We start from the raw sequence: 23057 nt of genomic DNA, 5'->3' as shown, positions 1-23057 counted from the left end.
GAGTAAACCTGGCAAGTATAACTACAAAAATATGCACCAAGGAAAACACAGACATAGTGTACTGGACGCAAAGGACATTTTTTTTCTCTGACTATCATCCTAATTATTCAGTCCAGGCTTTAGCCTGTCTTGAGGACCTTTATCTAACCAGCGGTGACACACTTGCCAGATGTGGGCTCCCTCTGCCCTGATAAGTTAACTCAGTTGGTCCTCCTGCCTCCCCCTGGACTTTGTGACATTAGCTTGTTTTCCAGATGCTTATGCTGACTCATCCACTTGCTCTTGTGAGCCTCGTCACGCCCGCCGCTCTGTTAACAGCCTCACTGTCCTACTTCACATTTATTAAAGGAAACGGTGGGCATAACGGAGAAAGTGGAAGGTCTTTCAAATAGGATGACGAGCAGAATACAACAGAAAACATCGCATCTTTGTAACCAACCACCTGATATGGCCTTAACGTCGATGATTTACATGCATTTTTTAAAATGTAAAAAAAAAAAAAAAAAAAAATGAATTTGGAGGTTACAGCAGCTTTGAGTATCTCAATAACTGCATAAATGCTGGAAACAGAGAATGGTGCTTTTGTTACACTGTCCATTATTTCTTTATCAGTCTTTTATCAGCGTTGGCTCAGTGTTGTGTGCATACATTTGAGATTACCTAACAGGTTTGAAAGTGTGGAAAAAGCGTTTAAACTGTTCAAGTGATACCAGTGAACTGTTCAGCTTTTACCAGTGTAGTTGCGGTCAGTAGTTCAGTCAGGATCAGTTTAATGGCAGGCGTTTGATAGTAGATGGAGTCCCTCTTCCCCCTGTAACCCAAGCTGACTACCTCACAGTAGTCTATCCATTTGTCTGGTGCTGTGTGCAACACAAGGCTCTGTTGGGGATTGGCCAGGGACACAGCTGCACTGCTGGCAGATATAGACTATTTTGCTACAGAAAGGCTGAAGGTGGGAAAAGGTCAACACCTTAACTTCCTTTTCTCTTTCACAAAGCATAGGGGGTTGTGCCAGCTCATAATGTACACTCTGCACCTTCTGCTAGATTACCAGCCAATTAAAGGTTATCTGAACTCAAAATAATAGTCCAGCAGGGCAGCTCGCTGTTTAAATCCCATCGGAATATATATTGCCTTTTCACCTGATACTAGTGTCTTCATTGCAAACAATGGGGAGGAAGCAGACTATCTGCTGTGCAAGTCATGTGGGAAAGGACACACAGTATATATCAGGAGAAATTTAATATTTTGACTTTTTTCCGACAAGACTTCTGGACTTGAAAGCAACACTTAACAATGCTCACTGCTGGCCGGAAAAAAACATAAAGAGATAATATTAAATAGAAAATAATATCCTCTATCTGTTATTCACATCTGAGGTCTACACCTTCTGCTGAAATAAAACAGTAACAAAAAAAAACAAAAAAAGAAAACTTCAGTCACAGGGACAGTGCGAAAACATTTTTGAGACTCATGCTGCCCAGGGTTGCATCTACACCTCAGTTGCACCTGCCCTGTTTTCAATTAATGCTTTCTGAGACAGGAAAAAACAATTCAATAAAATGGGAGCAAAAACAAGTAGCCTTTAGGAAGCTCATCAATCATGGTTTAAGACAAAGGCAAGTGGAAAGGAGGGTGGAGTTGAGGAGGATTTGCCAAGACTTGTCCTTCATCATCCATTATAAAAGGATGAATGGGTGTGGGGGAGGGTGGGCGGGGGGTCTCTATGGTCCAAATAAGAATGGGTGGAATGACTTGTGCCAAAAACGGACCATACCAGGTTTAAAACGGGTTCACCAGGCTATCCACCCGGCACTGAATTTCCACAAAAAAAAAAAAAAAAAAAAAAAATCTCTTCACATGAACACATAGAAACCTCTCTTTGTTTTCTCTCACATGCTCTTCACACACTCAAGTTCACAAATTTTTCAGAGGGTAAAAATAAGTGTGTGAGAAGAAAAAAAACTAACACACCACACTGAACATCAGTCTTACCTGGATGAGTGATTCGCTCAGTCTTTCCTCGTCTACCTCCAGCACAATGTCCCGGATCTCTTCATAAGGCAGCCGGAACGAGCCCAAGAAAATAGCTGTTGTGATGTAGAGAGAAGAGAGTCATTTCCTCTCCTTTTTTGTATTGGACTGCAGGGTTCAAAGAGACATTTCAGCATTCATTGCTCCTCAGACAAAATGACCACAGACCTAACTTGCCACTCGGAAAAAACTAATACACTTTCTGCCCCTCAACAGGATAGTTTTTGTCACCCTGACAAAACCTGGAAAGGAAAAAAAAAAAAAAAAATCAAGATTAACCAAGAACAGTGAAAGGTACCAAAGCCATGATTTCTGCTCGATTGTTAATATAAGTGAACCATACAAAATCACAGCAGTAATAATAATAAGAGGAATAACAACATGTTATTAGTTGTAGCTGTAATGGTGTCATCTGGAATGGCTGCATGGTTTTGTTTGGGTGGGTAGAATGGGGGACACTGAATTTGCCTCAGGGAAAAGCCTTGTGGGTGTTTGGCGCTCCAGGTGGGGTGGCTACAGTGGAAATTGGAGCTGATGGTGTATCCAGGTGGAAGTCACAGGTGGAGGTTTGGTAATGAGTTGGAGGAGAGTCACTCAACAGCTGCTATGCTACTGAAGCAGTGGGACCTGATGTCTGTATTTGACGTGCAACAAACAGAGAAGAAGTCCATCCTTTTCTTTTTTCAGTTTCTATTTATTACACAGACTACTACATTTTGTTATTCTGTTGGTGATCTGTTTTTTTTATGTGTTTTTGTTTTTCATGAGTTTGACATTATCAAGATGGGACACATTGTTATCATGTGGAACATGTCATGCTTGTTTGTTGTCGAAATGTTATATGTTTCTTTTTGTCTCCATAATAAGCCAACAGCTGGATATACAAGGTTCTCTTGAGGGTGAGCTGTCAAAAGTAATACTGGGATATATTATAAATTACAAAGAGACGTACGTGTAGATGAGATTGCAGCTAAAGCGTGACAGTCTGAAAATCCAAATACTGGTGCCACCTAGCTGTTTAATTTGTACCTTGCTGTATGCTCTGTGTCAATCTTTGGTGCCATCAGCTTGCACCTGTTTGATTATTTCCTGGTTGTACACAAACCTTACTGAGCCAAAATGGACAAATCGGTGTAGGTGTGTTGATGCTGATTCTGCAGCAGAATCCAATGTTGGTGCACACTTTAGCAAAAAATAAATAATATTAAAAAAAAAATAAAAAAAAAAACTGCACATCCACCCACCAGGATTGGCTCTTAGATGTTGAACTATATTTGTGGCTGCAGGTTGGGGCAGTGCACAGCAGAGCTACCTAAGGAACACTGTAAACAAAATGGACTTCATACTCTCTGTTAGCATTCAACCCTCACGTGGCATGTCTGTACCTGCTAATCGAAACACAATAAATGTACTGTGTTGTATTCCTTTGATCATTTATTTAGTGATTGTTTATGCAAATATAGCCTCCTTTTTTTAACAGCTGCTGTTCTGAAGACAAGCTGTGTGACACAGAGCATCTCCACAGCTGTAGCATATAAATGCTTTTTAAGTTGAGGATTAGATGGATTCATAAATAAAATAGTATAATACTACAAATTGCAGTTTACATTGGTTGTAAAGGGCTGCCTTAGAAAGTTACTGTGTTTACAATTAGTTAGCTAACTAACAAAATTCTAAACCAGGGTACATGTACTGTATAATGTGCACCTGCTAGACTTTGTACAAAGATGCATTACCTTGGCATTATGGCTTTGATATAAAATCGTCGACAACCCTTAGTTTAAGAATAATGAAATGACATTGGCATAATGCATTTTTTTAAGTATTATCCTTATTACTGTTATTTAAAATTTCCGATGAAGTCACATATTCTGTAAAGACTTGCGTCAAACTAAGAATAGATACATATTTTGTTTTCAAAAGCAATACTTTTGGCCTAATGCTTTATAAATAACCTTTTCTGATAATTATAACTATTATAAGCCTACAGTATGTCAAAATGATTGATGAGTTATATTTCAATTTAACGTAACATTTCTACATGTAGTTTTCTCAATGACGATTGTTCTAAAGTTCAAGTATGCATTCATTACAATAGCGAGGTCACTGTAATTAAACTGTACAGCAAACGGGTTTTCACTACGTATAGGGCTCTTACTGCTTTACCTAGCTCTTCTATGTAGTTATTTAATATGATTCACATCTTGCTCCTCAGAAGTGCTGGATGTTACAGAACATTCACATTCTTTAAAAGCTCCAACAACCGAGATATATATTTTTACTCCACTGCTTTCTTAGATAGTCAAGTAACAGGGGTGAAGCACTTAGTTATTCTCACAGAAGAATTAAAGGAAAAACATGTATTCATTTTAATCACTGAGTATATCATAAAAGTAAAAAGAAAGTAGTCCATTTCTCTCTAATGTCGCCAATTGTAATTTGCTTTATTTAGGAATTAGCCACAAGTCCCTGCAGCTAAGAGAGTGTTGGTCAAAGGTTTTCAGAGACAGGCAGAAAGACAATTTATCAGAGAGTGGAATGTATAATCATTATAGCATAATACATAAAGTGGTGCTGACATCACAATCACTCATGTTATTCCACTACCCATCCCAGTCACTGAACCTTCAATACTATCACGCATCAAAACTGAAAAGGGAGTTTAGAGGCTTCGTTGGCAAGCAGTGAATATGATCTATGATGCTGTAGTATGTGTCAAGGAGACTCAGGAGAGCTGCGTTGTGTGTACGACCACATGCGTCCCACCCATAGCCAATCTGTGGGTGAGGTTTTCCACACCGATTTTTTTTTGCTTCCTGCTAAATTCAAAAAAAATCCCGTCAGCTGGTTTACGTAATCAAAGATGGCAGTGACACCTATCATTACTGTCACAGCCGGTACACAAGAGCAATGACATGTGCAATAGCACTTTTGCAACACACAAACACACGGTTCTACGTACCATCCTTATGTTCATGCCACATGTTTTACCTTATGACCTCACTTATCTTGCCTCTGATGATGGAAAACATGTCACCATTTGCTCTAAATCCTAACCTAGTGTTCAGGAATTCATCCACCCACAGTCATCCCACTCTACAGTAGGCAACTGCATTCAGAAGAAACACGAGAAAGGCATGGATAAAACGAAGGGAAGAGAAAGAGTTGCAAGAGAGGTGACCTGTAGTTTTTCCAGCTAACATGCATATTTCATGAGGTGTTATCATCTACAGTGTTTCTCAGAGGTAAGGGACATCAAATCCAAAAGAGTCAGGGAAACAATAAGATATGATCTATCCACCAATCACAACCAGACTTCAAGCAGTCACAGATTTCTGCGTATGATCAATTCACACAGACCCAGCCACACAAAAACAAACACACACATTTTAAAGAGGAGGAGGACTTTTTCTAAATCATTTGCATCTTAACTGAAATGATGCCCAACCAAGAAACCTTATGATCAAGGACAGCATCATAAAGGGAAGCTTGGCAGTGGTGTGGCAAAGAAAGCAGCATTAACTAAACATTTAGTTCACTTAAGCTGCGAGTGATTCAACATATCTTCATTTAGCTTTAGTAATCAGTAATGATAGGAAGTTGTTTTACACATTATTACAGACACAGAGCTTGGACACAGTATATATGTACTTGTGGTGTCTGCTAGAATTGCCAAAAAATAGCCAAAGGGCTCAGTAAAACATGAGCCAAACTGAGGAATTTCCACTGTTAGCATTATGAAAAAGTCAGCATCATGGAAAACACTGGTAATTATGACATAAAAGGTGTTGGTTTAAAAGGGATATAGCACGTGTTACACATGTGATTTCTGGCGGTAGAATACATTTACTTACAAAGATTCTGTGCCGTCTTAGCATCCAAGATGCGAAGCTCTTTCGCCTTTTTCTTGAATTGTGGTGTCTTGTCATCCGTCTCATCTTTCAAGTCTTTTCGCACTGTAGGAAACACATAAACAACATTTTTAGAAATATTGTTTTTTTTCAATTTGAAAATAATATAATGTATAACAAGACTTTAGAGCATACTATTTAATCAAAATGTTGACATTGACTGCTTTTAGCACTGTATAAAAGAATGTATTAAATCACATTCAAAAACACTTTGTTAGCACAACAAAGGAAAATAATTAATTTACATATATTTGAATGCAAATACATTTGCGCATGTTAAAAAGTGAGCTGACAGGCCAAGATCAGTAAGACGCCAACAGATGGCATGAACCAATTAAAAACCAGCGCTTCAATACAAGAAGGTTTAGCAGCTTTGTTCGATATCACTCTTAATAAAAGGCAGGAACAAACACACGGCTACTGCTGAAATAATTGTCAGACAATTAAACTCATCAGCTTTGTCATATATGCTTGATACAATGCTATAATTTGAAATTATATAATGCCTCCCTCCATGAGTTGTCTTAAACAATGTGTTACATCAAACAGATAGTCCTTTAATAGACAACAGTTGTTCTCATCTACACAGCAAATTTCTGGAGTGTAATATCCTGGAATTAAACAAAGAGTTGGATTTTGGGAGTTTATTTTTTAAGTTAGACTACAGCTTGTGTTCAGTATTACTCTGGTGGGGTAATATTTTGGTGTTCATTCACTGAGTGTTGAGGAGCATGATTCAACACTACTCCGCAGCTTTGTTGCCGTATTAGCATTTCCCAGCATGCCTTAGTTATTTATTCATAACTTTTGAGAATAAAGCAACCAAATTAAATCTAAGTGATGGGCAGGAAGTATATTTAGCTTTGTTAAAACATGTTGTTTATTAATATTTCAATGAAGACATAATGATAAATAAAATGGGGCAATCATCCAAAACCATAAGTGTACAAGGTAAGGCGATGAACTGTGTAACTTGTTACACAAAGTATTCATGCAACATTAATTGTTGCACAATACATATACTCACACTGCATATAATTGTTAAATATAAATTTGTGATGAACATGTTATCTTGTAGTCAGTCTTAGTAATACCTTTTCAGTGTGATGAAATTTGAACTGAAATTTGAACTCCATGAATGTTGAATAATACAGGTATTTAAGTGTTGACTGTTAATACTGTGAAAGAGTTCACATTCAAACAACTCGAGGTTAAAGTACAATTTTACTCTTCATGGGAGTCACGTTTTAACTGCCAAAGAGTTCAAGTTCAACTCCTGAAAAGTGTTAAAAAATAACTCCTAGAAAGGAGTTACTTTCACTCTGCTTGAGAGTGTATTCAATGGTATCACATGTACAAGCAAATAGAGTTGATTTGAACTCAGAGTTTATTCTAAAGATGTGAATTTGCTGTGTACCAAATTTATAAAATAAGCAACAACTTTGGAGCTGAGCGGGTTGGATAGTTTTTATTTCTGTCCAGCCTTACATCTATAAGTCCACAGCGCAGATTGTATAACATGCAGTATTTGAGAGGCATATTTGATTGATGGAAGCACCGTTTAACATAAATGTGCAATATCATTATCTGCAGTATCAGAGGAAAGTCTTGTGGACAACTTTTCTGTCATTATTTGTTTGCGTGTACCAACACTTCTGTCATTGTGACAGTGGGTAGATGGTTGATAAGCACAGCTCCTTCACTTAGGCCCTGTCTGTCAACTTCCTCGAGCCAAGGAGATAATTGTGTTACCTCCCACAAATTCCAGTTAATGGCATTAAGTCTGTGACTGAACACAATAGACAAATTGGTCCAAGAATGAAGAGACCTTTGCTTTCATAATGGAGACATTATTGAGTCTGCACACTGGGGAACCGCCACATATCAGCATGCATTTCTCTTTATTTGCACTGCAATAACATCAAGTTTGTCTGACAACACACCCGTCCATGTACAGACCAAAAGGTTTAAATCGGAATCACAGTGCTGAAGAGAGAGTTGTATTTTCCACAAAAAAAGAAGCAGCAAAATGAGAAAGAAGTTGCTGTAGATTCTTCCCTCTCCCCTGATGGTTTATGAGAGGCAGCACACTTTGTTGCTAATCATCACAACTGCTCTGTTTAGGCCCAAGGTGGGAGTCTCCCAGGAAATCTAGAACAAACAATTTGCTCCCTCAGTGCTGGCTTGCATATTTGAAGAAAGAATCAAAGAAGCAACATCTCTTGGGCAGCCGGAAGAAGCAATGCTGAAGGCACGTGCCTAACTCCAGTGCTTGTTGTCAACACATGACATCTGGGATGTAGTTGTTTACTGTAGTAAGTAGAGGTAAAATGGTGTAAGTATAATCTAATGCTACACATAGTGTTATGGTTTGATTTTCTGTCAAAATACTAGGACGTTCCTTTAGGAGCTTACAAAACTCAGCAGTCTAACTTTAAGCCTACTGGGAATGTAATACACGACAGGTTGTATCACCTTCATACTCAAAACGTATTTTTTTAATAACATGGTGAGATTAAGGAATTGAGGAAAGATGCATTTAAGTAAGAGTTATCAGCAGATTAATTATTAATATGAAGTTGTTTGAACATCGCATGACCCTGAGAGAAATAACCTACATACATTTAGCTTGTTTCACCATTTTCACAGTGTTTTTTGTTCAATCTTTGTCAGAAACAATATTTCATCAACACAAACATTACGACTCTTCCAATAAATAAGTCAATGACAACAATGTCTGTGACTAATGATCTACTACAGGTAGAAACATGCAATACATCTGCTTTGGCTTTACAAAAGTTGAAGTCAAGTTACTTTCCAAGCATGGTGGGATGTACCGTGCAAAATATTGCAAAGGTATATTTTGCAAGTCAATGGGGGTGAAGAGAATAACTGACACCAACATAGGCCCTCATTTGCTGACTGTTGTCATGTCAACGTGTTTGTCAATTTGCAAAAAAACAAACCTTATCGCAGAAACTAAGGCAGAAATCTAGGTGTAGTTATGGATTCAGACCTCAACCTGAACGGCCATATCAAGACAATTACAAAATCAGCCTACTATCATCTGAAGAATATATCAAGGATTAGAGGACTTATGTCTCAACAGGATTTGGAAAAACTTGTCCATGCATTCATCTTCAGTAGACTCGACTATTACAACGGTGTGTTTAAGGGTCTCTGTAAAAAGTCAGTCAGACAGCTGCAGCTGATTCAGAACGCTGCAGCTCGAGTCCTCACTAAGACCAGGAAAGTGGATCACATCACTCTAGTTCTGAAGTCTTTACACTGGCTTCCTGTCCAACAAAGAATTTACTTTAAAATCCTGCTGTTGGTTTATAAAGCACTGAATGGTTTAGGGCCAAAATACATTTGTAATCTGCTGCAACCTTATGAACCCTCCAGACCCCTCAGGTCATCTGGGACGAGTCTCCTTTCTGTCCCCCGAGTCAGAACTAAACATGGAGAAGCAGCGTTCAGTTTTTCTGATCCACATATCTGGAACAAACTCCCAGAAAGCTGCAGGTCTGCTGAGACTCTCAGCTGCTTCAAATCAAGATTGAAGACTTTTCTGTTTGCTGCTGCCTTCAATTGAACCAGACTTGAGGATGTTGATCAATTTCCTGCATTTCTGCATTTTATTAATGTATTTTATTTCTTAAACTACATTGCAACTTTTATTCTATTTTTAGCTTGTCTAATGTTTTAATGACAGTTTTTAATGTTTCGATCAATGTTCTTAATTGTTTTTAAATTTGCTTTTCCTTTGCCTGATGTTTTGATGCTTTTAATGGTTTTATGTGAAGCACTTTGAATTGCCTTGTTGTTGAAATGTGCTATACAAATAAACTTGCCTTGCCAAGCTTTTTAATGCCACTGATTTTACAAGAGTGAAAAATACATGACTTTTTATGTTTCAGAGTCAGCAATTTTCTATCCGAACTCCAAACCCAACAAACAAAATAGACACACAATACATGTTAAATCACTTCTTAAATAAATCCAGAGTAACCAACATCACATCTAGAAAATCCTGACTGAAATACTGAGTCAGTAAGCATGGAGGCCCAAGGAGTATTGCAGGTTTTTTTTTTTTTTTTTTTTTTTAATGTGGCAAGAGCCTCGGACAAAGTAACAAGAGAGCCAGCGAAAATAAAATATGAGGAAACAATGATCTCCCTCTGAGAATGGCCCACAGACAGAGAGCAAATTAAACTGAGAGGGGAATTTGGCAGCTTTTGGTACCAAATGGTTCTCTTGAACCTCCCCTTTCTCTTGTCTCTGCTGCCACTTGACTTTCTCACCTTGGTACCTTACACTCTCAGCAGGGTGCTCTCAGCCCCTTGGCCAGTGCCTGAGCTGTCTTCGCTCTTGTCCCCAAGGGCCCTATGCTATATCAAATTAAACAGAAAAACAGTGCCTTTAATAATGTGAAACAGGCACATTTCTTTCTGATATCATCCTATACAGCTCAGAGCTCTCCTGCTGGGCACTGAGTGGTGGCATTAGTACACTGATTTCTGCTACAGCATTTGCTGGCTGACTCAATTATGTCACATGTCACATGTTTCCTCTGAGCACTGCATGTGGACTGATGGGCCCTGGAGGGCTTGCACACATTCAAGCTGCCACACTAGTCGGAGTCCCAGGTGTGTGGAGAGTATGACTATAGGTGGCATACAACCAGATGGTTGGCCACAACAATAAAGCAACTTTTATAAATTTATCCAAAACACAGGAGTTGGCGGGTAGTCACAAATAAATCCCAGCCTTTACACAACTTTAGACTTCGGGCAAGTTGAATTTTGACAAAAGTTTTAGTCCTTCTTCTAACTGACATGCAACTTTTGGAATGTGAATTTATCTGCCAAGAAAGCTTAACCTGTCCAACAGCACAGGTCCACAACAGCTGATCAAAGTCCTTGCCAATATTTAAACGTGTTTTATGAGTTGCCCAGTGGCTAAAATATAATACTCTGACAACAATGCCATCCCTCATGCATAAAGTTATATTTGTTAATGGAATCTCTCAAGCAGTCATGCAGTGAAGAGCCATTTGTGATGAGAACAACGTGGGAGGATTTTTGGCAGCTCCTCGGTTTCCTTGAAGCTATTGTGTACAATGGAGTCCTATCACATAGATACATTGTATCTGTGTCAGATGAAAACATAGTGATAACTAAATCCAAATTAAGAGCTAATCTAGTCAGCACAATCAGTTGTTGCTGGGTACTATTAAGTGAGATGTTGGAATAGGAATGTTTTTTTTTTTTTTTTTTTCCATGAAAGAATGAGAAAATAAAACCGGTTGAAATATGGACAATGTCTTCAAAGCTTCGCACCCCACTGCATTATGTAGACCTCAACTTTCACAAAGCTGATTCATGGGCTAGATGGTCCTCCAAGAAAAATAATTGGGTCAAATACTTTTGACATGATATGGGCGATTCAAGTTTGAGAGGAGGAATGTACCACTGAATTAAGAATAGTATTTCACATTGATTTGTTGTAACATATTAACTTATGAGGGTGAAGCGCTTTGAGAAGCATGGCAGGGAGGAAGCGTTTCAAAATCATGTTTAAACAAAACATTAAAAATTCACTGGAGCCAATATAACCACATAAAGAGAAACCTCTGGTGAGCATAATTGTAAGACATTATATTAACTGAGGGGGAGTTAAAGCTTGCGCCATGCCAGAAGGAGTCACCAAATTGATGGAGGCTTCAATGAAAAAATCATGAATGTTTGAGCAAAAAACAGATTTGGCTGACTGAGGATGACTTGGCATCCATGTTAAGTCTTCTCTGTGGGCCTTGGACTGAGGTATACCCTTGGGAATCTCTGTGATAACAAGAGTTCTCCAACACTTGGACATCCCGTCTGTTTGCTGGCCCAGAATCCCTATCCTGGTTGCCTTCCATGTGATATCTCCCTCAAGACGTCTATAAAACCCAGGGCATTACAAAGCTAAACACTACCACATGTTCACTTCCGGACACAGACCATCCGGCTGAGCCTCGCCACCAGACACCAGAAAATGAGCGGGCATTGAAAAGAAATAACAGAAAACTGCAGAAGACAGGTCTTCAACAAACATATTTAAAGGCAAAGGAACACAGAGTGGAACAGACAATGTGAAGTCTGGTCCTCTACAAGGCAATTTATTCCTTCAAATGTGCAATCTGCCTGCAAACATGTGCTCCGTCCTCCATCTCAGGGACTCACACAGAGGATTGAGCTACTGGAGGGCTGCCAGCCTGGAGATGGATTCTGAGGAAGTCACTGGCCTCAGCTATAGAAATACCAATTTTGCACAAGTGTTGTTTGTGTGTATATATATGTATTTATGCATACACACAGTATACACACATGCATCAAGTGGCCAGCAAATATTCTTTGAAGTCCAGTATAAATCAACAAAAGTAGATATATATAGATAGATAGATAGATAGATAGATAGATAGATAGATAGATAGATAGATAGATAGATAGATAGATAGATAGATAGGTAGGTAGGTAGGTAGGTAGGTAGGTAGGTAGGTAGGTAGGTAGGTAGATAGATAGATAGATAGATAGATAGATAGATAGATAGATAGATAGATAGATAGATAGATAGATAGATAGATAGATAGATATTATTGAGAAGAAAATATGGAAAAATAGAGAATGTATTTACCAGTGACATTTAGTGCGAACTAATGTTTTCCCATTCACTAATGCTAAACAGAGTTCTAATTCTTAACGTCAAAGACAATCTACTGAGTAGATACATACCTCTGTCCACTCCTCTCACTGTCTTTTATCTGAACAGCATGCTCCCACTCAGAAAGAGGCAATCCCTTCCCCTCTGACTCAAAGACTTGAAATAATTTCTTTTTATTTTAGCTTAACAAACCAGCACTGCTAAAACTGAATACCAAAAATATAATAATATGTGACTTCAGCCACCTATTGAAACTTGGTATTTGAGGGGACATACATTCCACTCTTCTTTTTTTTCTCTCAAAATAAATGGAATGTCTCACTGTAAAAATAAATAAAAATAAATATATCTCTTAGCAACAACAACATCCTTCAAATTTGTTGTGGTACTTTGCCAGGCTTTACCCTTGACATTGCAAAAATGTTGTAGATGATTTTTTAGAAACACCCCTCAGTATTTCTAAAACACTCCTCAGCTCAAGGTGAACCATAAGAATAAAGCTGCAGTGTGGGAGGGGGAGGGGGCATGGAGCTCTCAACCATGCAATCATCATCATGTTTGATGATAACAGGGAATGAGGGAAGTGGCTGATAATGATAATGATGATGAAAACTATGGACAGTCTGTTAAATGTTAGTTTGAGGCCACTTGTGTATCAAAAATATGTATGCCACAGTTCAACCAGGTATGATGATGTGAGTTTTTAAACTAACATGTTATCTGTCCTCCCATCTAAAAACATCTGGATCTGGTTATCCAAGATCACAAAAATAAAAAGGTGTGTGTACAGGGAGCAGGATAAGTCCCACTGAGTTCCACTCTGACCTGTGGCCAGTAATGTTTTCAGTATGCGGGGAGAGGTTCAGCCCACGCTAGAAGGTACACAGCTGGGTCTGGAGCCGAGCCCAGTGAGAAAAACACCTCCTCTTCTAATTGAGACAACACAGCTCTCCCTCAGTGACCCCGCTGTTCCTATTCCAAGCGGAAGGGGGAGGGACTCCTGCAAACCCTTAACGTTTCTTGTGAAAATGGTAAGTTTCTGTCAAAAGAGCAGAATCGGAGCAACAATATTTATCACGATTATACGTGGTATGCTTCTTCTCTTTTTCTTGGGTAACGTCAAGATTGAAAATAAATATAAATCCAGAGAAATGCAGTGTTGGGGAGATTTACTTCATTTCTAATCAAAACTGGGAACATCCACAAACTTTAGCACAATCGATAGATCTAATACACAAAGTATTTTACTTGTGAGGGGAGGAGCCATGATAGAGCGGTATCTCTTAAGTCACACATTTTCTGTTGCACCAACATAGAACACATTTGATCAAAACAAACAGTGAAAAAAAAAAACCACCTAAAAGAGAATCCACAACAATGCCGGGCAAATAGAAAAATCCCTCAAATCAATAACTTGGGGCATTGTCAATGACCTGGGGCTCGGTACAGCCTTTTAACAAGTATATTTAATCTGCCCACATCTACACATGGTTGTTGTTCTCTCTCTCAGTGGCAGGGAGTGTGGGAAGGCTCCAACTCTGCCTCTTAAATTGGTCATGGAGATATGCTCCTGGGGGCAGCGAATGGATTGAGCCTGACAGCCAATCAGTTCTAGGAAACCGTTCTCCGGTTGTGCCAGGGCAGCTTGTCGTGACCCAATGCGCTCGAGCGCTGGTGGGAAGACACTAGCTGCTGGTCCAATCCGCTGCACCTGGCGTCCGTTAAGACCCTGCCATGCAGTCCAACCTTAAGCATTCAGGACGACGCCGGAGCTGGGCTTGTGTCACCTTGAGGGGATGAAGAACAGAGATTTGAGGCTGAGGCTGTTCCTTGGACAACTGGTAGGATTACTCGTGTCCCTGTGGTCTCCATTACCTCTCCCAGTACCACGCTACGTAGGACCAAGCCAAGAGAGGGACTCCCATGTATACTTAAAGAGTCTGAGACAGTTGAAGGTTTTAAGACGTGCACCTGTACAGCTGGTCACCTTCAAAGGTGATACTGGGAAAGATGTGTGTGGCCTGTTTCACTGGGAGCTACATGAGAATCTGGATGTCCGTTTCACTGCCGTGCCTTCAGAGGGATCTGTCCAGCGTAGTTTAGTGCTAGAAAACTGGAAACGGCAGGAAAAAAGTAGCCAGGGCTTCGACAACTTGTAAACTGTTATGTTCACGTTAAGACTACCGTGTTTTACATAAAAAAATAAACAATTGTAGCTTAACACGCAATATAATAATGTAAACTACAATGCTTGTTTTTCTATTCCTTAAATGGATGATCGTGTATTTACTTTCCTTTGTGTCAAGCTAAGTAAACAACAACAACAACAAAAATGGACCAAACGCTCCAATGAAGAGAGGAAATTGATCATGTTCTTCGCATCCAACTTATTGTGAGAGTAAGCTAGTATATATCTCAAAATGCTGAAATTCTTGTGACAATGAATAGTTGTGCATTTTAAGCGTCAACCCTCTCCCGTCCCCTGCCTTTCAACACACGGTTAAAATAGGGCAAAACATGATCTGGGTGTCATTTATACTCTCTGCTTCAGAAAAAAAAAAAAAAACTGCTTGAGTTTTGTGTGTGCAGTGACTGTCCTACTTTTAAGTGTATTCGACAGGGTTGCATTTTGTACGTTTGTCAGCTGACAGAACATAATCTGCCCTCTCTTTTATAGAGCACTTCTATTCTTCACCCCATTCTCTCTGAACATGAGAACTAAATTATCTTTCTTTTTTTTGATCGCTTGTTCATTATATCAGGATGAAAATAAGATGCTCAGCAAGCAGAAAAATCTGTTTTTTAATTTTTATTTGCATTCTTTCACAAGACATTTAGCATTACTAATGTTTGGTTACTTTAATGTTTCTGTATATCATGGCACCGTGGATACTTATTTTTTTTCTAATTCCTGTGCAACTTTCGGCTAGTAGAGATGCAATAAAGACGTTAATAGTAGTAATAATAACTTTCAGTAATACATCAGTGTCACTTGTCAGTGTAGCCACTACGAGTTTTAAAAAAAAAAAAAAATCAAACATGCAGGTGTGTCTAAGCAAAAAGGTAAAAAGAGTGGTGCATGAAAGGTTGTCAAACAAGGAAAAGACATACACGCTTATGTTTTATTTTTTAAGAAATGTGCTCAAGTATTATCTCTTCTTCTTGTGAAGGTTAACCGATAGGTTGATCCAATTTGTCTACTGAGGCGTGAAAGGACTTAAGAAATACTTCACATTTCTGTGCTGGAAAATGTCAAGGTTTGCTGAGAGATGAGGACAAGAGGAGGGGGAAGTGACTTTTTCTCTTGCTGGCAGCTTGACTTCATGCTTGTTAGCAGCAATAGGTTTATCCTTGGCAATCAACACGCGGAACAGCTATATACAGTATAATTGTAAGTAACCAGCTACATAAAAGACAGCTGGTGCTATGTGTAGCATGTCCCCTTCCAAATACACACAAACATGCACATCATTTAAAAAGCCGGAGCTGGTCCTGCAGTTTGATTGAAGCTATTAAATCCTCCATCATGTCACCCCCCCGGCGACCACTCCTCACACAGCTGCAGAGGAGCATGTTCTGGTGACATAAAGGCGTCAAAGCACACATGCCCTGATTAAAGATGCACCATGCAGCACCTGAGGATGGAGTTGAAGGCAAGGAGAATGTGAGCGTAAAGAGAGGCACTCATTCGTAAACGCCATTTATTTCCCAAAACAGCAGAAGTTGTTGAGCTGCTCACCTGCCTCAATCTTAACAAGCAGTATTTCTCTTCTATCTCCTTCTTTTTTAATCAGGATTTCTCTTGATACTCTACATTAGTAATGGCTGTTTTTCACACCTCTGATGACCAAGTAGCCCCTTAATTGCTAACACTACATTGTGACCATTACGCCATTACAATGCCCTCCAGCTACGGTCAACCACTATTTGCATGTTAACATGTTACTTCACAGCAAACACTTTAATAGAAATCCATTGTGTATGACTGTAAATACAGTGAGAGGAACCTTACAACTAATATACTGAGACAAAATGTGTTGGGTTTTTTTTCACGGTAGAAGAATATAGTTCAGTACAGATTCATAGTAATATATTTATGCACAAATTCATGTCCATTTTTAACAGATAGAGTGCTGGCAGGTGTTGAGTACTGATGTGCTTTACATGGTTGCAGTGTCCAGGAGGTCAGCAAAACAGAGTAACAGGAGAGGGACAAATAAATCATGAGTACTCTTAGTACTCAGAAAACCAGTGTCAAAACCTATTTACTCGCAAACACTACCTTGCAAAAAAATCACGACACGCCATTGGCCACTAATATATACATAAATAGATAGATAAAGATACTTTATTAATCCCGCAAGTGGAATTTTTTAAGACGCATAAATGACAATTGTGTGACAAAACAAGCAAGATGACGCCAACCGAAATCAGGACTCGAGGCTTTATAACGGCCGTTCACAAACCAATGGGTGACGTCACTGTTGATTGCCTTCTTCTGCTTCTGCTGTGCAACTTAAATGTCCTTTATCATATTTTAGGGAACATGAAAAACAGCTAACCTGTAATTACATAAAATTTGTCTTATTAAAGTGCAGCCTTTGACACTGCATGCTGCAAGGTACAGATTGCAAATCCTGAAATTACTTTTCCTTTGTTTAGTCAGCAAGAACAAAAACAGGTTAGTCAGTCTTAATGAGTGATAATGACAGAATTGCTTTTGTGCCGTAGGAGTTCAAAACCTTAAATGTAAAGCAGGCTATTGTCTGTGACACTGTAATCATGAAGACTCCAGTCGCAGCGGGGTGACTGGAGTGGGATTAGGGGTACCCATGGTAATTGGGACACAGACCATTTAAGTGCAACCCGCCTCTTAGTGGACTGATTATGATGTGTTTAAGTTCTAAATTCTGAATTAACATGATGGAAATAAAAGAGCTGCTGAGGCACTGAGCACTTTATGACCTTATGACCAAATGGGGGAAACTAATAACATACCATACTGCTGACCAAGAATTTCAGTAAGTTTCCCTACAGAAGACACCATCAACTAACATAATGGCATCTCAGTTATTAAAAAAAAAAAAAAAAAAGCACCAAAAAACACACACACACACACACACACACACACACACACACACACACACACACAAACTGACCTTTGTTGTGGATTCTCTAGAACCCCTTTTTCATGTGGTGAAACAAGCGCTGTACTTTACAGAAGTTGCTTTTGTGCCCTGATCAAAAGCAAGTACACATGCTTCTGCTGCTTTAAGCCTTTCAGAAGTTACTAATAGATGAAGGGAAACTGCATGAAGCCAAATACATGTCCAGTGGCATTAGATCATGTTGGGTATGTGTATTCTCTCCTGAATTTATTTGACATCCTCCACAACAATCTCTAACTGTCTTTCTCTCTCTCTCTCACTCTTACACACACACACACACACACACACACACACACACACACACACACACACTCACACACACACAGGGCTTGATCTTGACACAAGACCATCTGACTCCCCGGTACAACTCCCTCTGTGACGGACAGAAACAAAACACTACAAACAAAACTGCACACATATACAGAATATGCACAAGTTAACAGCGCAGTCATTAAAAGTGAGAAACTCACCACGAGGACCAACAAGATTTGGTGTGGTTAAGGTGCTGACTCTGCTTCTCAGCACCAAGTCCTGCACACAGACTGTGTTTGCTGCGCGTGCCACCACAGACTCTTAGATATACCGGCTCTGTCCTGGATCACATTAATAAGTGATTAACTCAGTCCAGAGGGTGGTGAAAACTGCCCACCATTGAGAGCATTTATCATAAACACTGACTTAGCAGGGCAAAAAGCCTTATCAAAGCTGCATCTCACCCTGACCATGGACTTTTTACTGTCCTCCCATCTGGCAAGTGTTCCAGGAGCCTCCACTGCTGCACCAACAGGCGCAGGATGAGCTTCCTCCCTGAAACTGTGACCCAGCTGAACTCCACACCACAGCACTAAGCATTATTGCCCTCATTACTGAAATGTGGAGATCTTGCAAGTATTTATATTGTACAATCAAAAGTAAAAGAAAATTCCATACTGTACATGTACCCCTTATATGTGCACACTCCTCTCTCCAACTCTGACCACTTCACACCCATGTATAACATGTTTTTTGTCTATAATAAACTGGATATGTGTTTTTTCTTCATTGTCAAAGACACAATACATAAGATTTACTTATACGTGCATTTACCTGTAAATAATGCAATTCTTTTGCACTTCTGGCCAAAAGCTAAATGTGTTTCATTAGCTTTGTACAATCTGCACAATGACATTTAAGTTGAGTCTGAGTGGACGTAGCTTCTGTCTCTCGAAAAATGAGGCCGATGTGGAACTAGCAAGATGGCGCTGACCAAATTCCAAACTTGAGGCTTCATAACACTCGTTCACAAATCGATGGGTGACATCGTTGCTGGTTGCCACTTGATACACACAGATAAATGCACATAAATAGCCAGCACACAATCCAGTTTTCTGGAGGAAACAAAAGACAAAACAAAAGATCAATGTGAGATATCAAAGTGTTCCAGTCCCAATTACAGTTTCATCCTTAACAGCCATAAACAACAGATAAACACAGGCTGTGCTAATACCAGATGTTTAATCTCCAGCCAAGTGTCAGTTGTCAGGTGGATTTCGTAGACGTTCCGATTTCCCTCTGACATATTAAAGCCTAAGTGCACAAACGTTAAAGACATATCGTAGAAGAGAAAACAAAACAAAATTCATAATGACATTCCTCCAACTGCCAAGGAGACAGAATTGGGTTGAAATGCAAGAAAAGGTGGGGAGAGCACATTCATTTAGACAATACACTCTAATGCGCACGGTCTGTTTATTCCACGGTGCATCTTTTAAATGCCTGATGTACTATACACAGCAAAGCAGATGCAGCAACCGGTACGCTGCCAAAAGTGCTGGTACCTTTTGAGAGCACAAAATCAAACTTCCCCACACAAGCACATCACTGTCTAACAGGGGAAAGCTGCCAGGCAATTACACATACTGAACTGTACAGCACTGTACTGTATCCTACTGCCTTAAATAAATGACATTTCTACATTTGATATTCTTTTAAGATACCACTCTTGTGAAACCACACAAGCTAAAATACTGTCATTACAGCTCTAAAAGGCCAGGTTTGTGGTGCTTTGACATGTAAGTACATCACTTAAGCAATTTGGTGCTCTGAATGGTTATTGCTGTCATTCTCTTAAGCACCAGCCTCTGAACTGATGGGCTCCACCTGAGAAATATGTCCATGTGAATCAACACGTACTGCAGCAAAATAGGCACTAACGAGTACTTCACAGTGCTGGGTTGTACGACTGGTTTATATTACAGTGTGCTCTGTGCCACGATACATTTATTTCAAAGCCAATGTGGAAAAACATGACAGAATTTAGAGACATTTGTGGAGTCAAACAGACAAAAGGATAAACACTTTCAGGACTTGAAAGTACCACTGATCCACAATCATGTGAAAAGAAAGTGTGCCACGATAACATCCTTGTTCCTTCCTCCCTTTTCTCCTTCCAAGCATGTCTTCACTTGATTCACACTGATCCTCGCAGCAGTGCTGGGACCGAAGAGGAGGAGAGGTTCACAGAACAGGATATAGGATAAGCCTTCTTTTGGAGGAGGTGGAAGTAAGGGGAAGGAGTCATCTTGAAACAGATATTCGATAGTCTCCTGCCAGCCATTCGTGACTTGTGTAAAGCAGAATTGTCTGCTTATGTGTGTATGTATTGTATATTTGTATGCAAGCAAAACTGGATTGTGTGCTGGCTATTGGAGGCTCATTTTGATCGACAGCTTCCCTGTTGCCTCATCTTTTTTAACCAAGGAGCTGTTATCTGTGATAGCAATTGAGTCTGGTGGGCTCAGGTTGCCTGCCAAATGCACAAAGAAATAGCATGGACCACACCTCCACAGTACTTGTCAAAAATAATCTTGACATTCACAAATAAAAAAAATCCAACTATATTAAAATAATAATAATGACTTAAAATTCAAGATGATGATTAATTTAAGAAGTTTCCCTTTTATCTTTAAATGTAAAAAAAAATACATATGTAGGCTCATCACAGTTAAGCAACTTAGTTTATTTTTGTATTTATAGATCAAGAAATAATTAAATGAATTTGTCGACAAAAATATTGACAAATGCATGGCTGAATTGTGTAAATGATAGCTTTTGGCATTAACTACGATTTACACCAGATTCAGCATCCTTTAATTTAAAAGCCAAGCCAAAAGAAAATGGAAATACGATTCATTATTCCTTCACTTTAGCATGAATCCAGTATAGTGCCAATTCTGCTGCGTCCTCAGTCTCAGAACATCCATCCTCTTTCACGACAACTTCAAACAAGTACACAGAAAATAAATCTGCAGTACCTCCAAGTTGCACATGCATTTCAAAACCTAGATAATTGCACGGCAGCCTTTTTCAGACAAGCAGGTGGCAGCATGTGTTTTTGAGACTGACGACTCCTCACACCACCCACAATCAGCAGTGTCCTCTAGGACTTCAAACACCCCCTCTGTTCTCCAAACCCTTCCGTCCCCACTCTCTCGGGGAACCAAGCACCTGGCCCGGGATTTTCATATTCCTCTCAGGTGTACCTCGACAGAATTGCACAAGCCTGATATGCACGCATATTAAGTACTGTATTGGCATTCTATTTTTCCAATAGTTGCTATTTTACTTTCAAAGTAGGCCACCACTGAAGGACAGAGCACCTTCTCTGCCTACCAATTTCATCAGATGGAGGATGAGTGGTTTCCATATTCCCTCAGGTTTATAGTGTTTGCGTGTGTGTGTGTGTGTGTGTGTGTGTGTGTGTGTGTGTGTGTGTGTGTAAAATAGTTTGTGTTTAAACTCTTGGATCAAATTAAAAAGAAAGTATTGTTCATGTGCATGTTTATTGCATCATCATGATACATGCCATCCTGATTTTAATAGGCTACTGGACTATTCATTTTAATGAGGCTAATCTTTAAAAGAAAGCGGCAAACACCGGTACTCTCACCTGTCCTTTGTCAAGTAATCCCCTTAATTGTGGTACTCTTCCTCTCTTCCACACTGCCTCCCAACCTCAGCCTTTCTGTCCATCCACTACCTCCATTGGCGGTAGCTGTCTTCTTATCAGAGCTGGAAGCTCACACAGTATTCCCAGCGGCCATTCATGGGCTTCTGCCTTATGGGACCCCACAGATTTAAAAGCAGCAGAGAAAGCCCACACTGACTTCATTTCCCAGGAGAACAAAGTGCATAGTGGAAGGTAGTGGATAAATTACATGTACCCCTATCCCTGTCACTTACAATGTCAGCCTACAGTCACGGCAGACCATGTTGCTTGTTGCACCGGCTTTAAAATCAGTCAATCCTTTGTTTTAGCTCGGCAACAACACTAAATACATTTTGGGTTGTCATTCAGCATTAACTTATTTGCTGTAGGTCTGGTTGTTTTCACTTAATAAAAATGCACAAATATAAATGCTCGTCTTTTGGAAGAAAGGCTAGAGTGAAATCACGTCAAGCAATGAATGACTTCTGAACTAGAGCCTTAGTTTTACTGTCAAAATTAAATCTATCTAACAGCAAAATAAATCGGGCACTTGTAAGTCTCTGATTATATTTTCTAAGAAGAACAAATTAAACAAAAATGCTGTACTGCATATCTTGCTTGCTCATCACCAAGTCAGTACAGTGGAACTACTGATCTCCAGAAAAACACGTGCCATTGGATTGTCATTGTGATTCCTCCAAATATAGATACAAAAAAAGAAAAGAAATACTGCTTACACATAAATACACACACACACACACACACACACACACACACACACACACACACACACACACACACACACACACACACACACACACAAATTGCATTTAATGTTGATTAATCTCTCTCTTGAGAGTCTTCATTCAAAACAAACACTCGGATTCTGCTGTGTGCTGCTGGTTGCTTAAAGGGCGGGACGATCACAACATGACAATCAAAACGCTGTGCACTTAGAAGCCTGGGCAGGAATTCAACAGGAATATGTGTTGGCTGTGCTTCTCAGATGCTGGATGAAATAATTGTCAGCAGTCAACTCTGTGTTTATCATCCATCTGTTGCTGTATGCTGGACTGAAACTGACATAAAACAGAGGGGTGGCGGTCTCATTTTTTCAGTACCAGACAAAGCAAAAATTAAGGACGGGAAAGAAAGTTGCATTTCTTCATTTGATCAAAGTAATGAAACATTCAGGTGCCAATGAACCTCTTTTTTAATGAGAGTTGTAATTCCTCTTCAAAGACAAATGTAGGGCGTTCGATGAACTCATAA

At 39.5% G+C, this 23057-nt stretch overlaps 1 protein-coding gene across 6 annotated transcripts in view; it reads right to left on the bottom strand.

Annotated features, from left to right (window-relative positions):
* The window catches only part of diaph2 (diaphanous-related formin 2), a 370474-nt gene that overhangs the window by 162101 nt on the left and 185316 nt on the right, over positions 1–23057 (bottom strand). For all 6 annotated transcript variants that reach the window (XM_069170528.1, XM_069170529.1, XM_069170533.1 and 3 more), the window contains 2 exons: positions 5889–5990; positions 1996–2090 (listed from right to left, as the gene is read on the bottom strand). In XM_069170528.1, coding sequence (XP_069026629.1) covers positions 1996–2090; positions 5889–5990 — 197 coding nt within the window. The remainder of the gene's footprint in view (positions 1–1995; positions 2091–5888; positions 5991–23057) is intronic.

This window comes from Embiotoca jacksoni, unplaced genomic scaffold (genome assembly GCF_022577435.1).
Source record: "Embiotoca jacksoni isolate LCO1_2020_lvr unplaced genomic scaffold, fEmbJac1.0.p SCAF_5, whole genome shotgun sequence".
Lineage (NCBI taxonomy): Eukaryota > Metazoa > Chordata > Actinopteri > Embiotocidae > Embiotoca > Embiotoca jacksoni.
The sequence above is the reverse complement of the archived record's forward strand: the minus strand, read 5'-3'. Positions and strand labels throughout refer to the sequence as shown.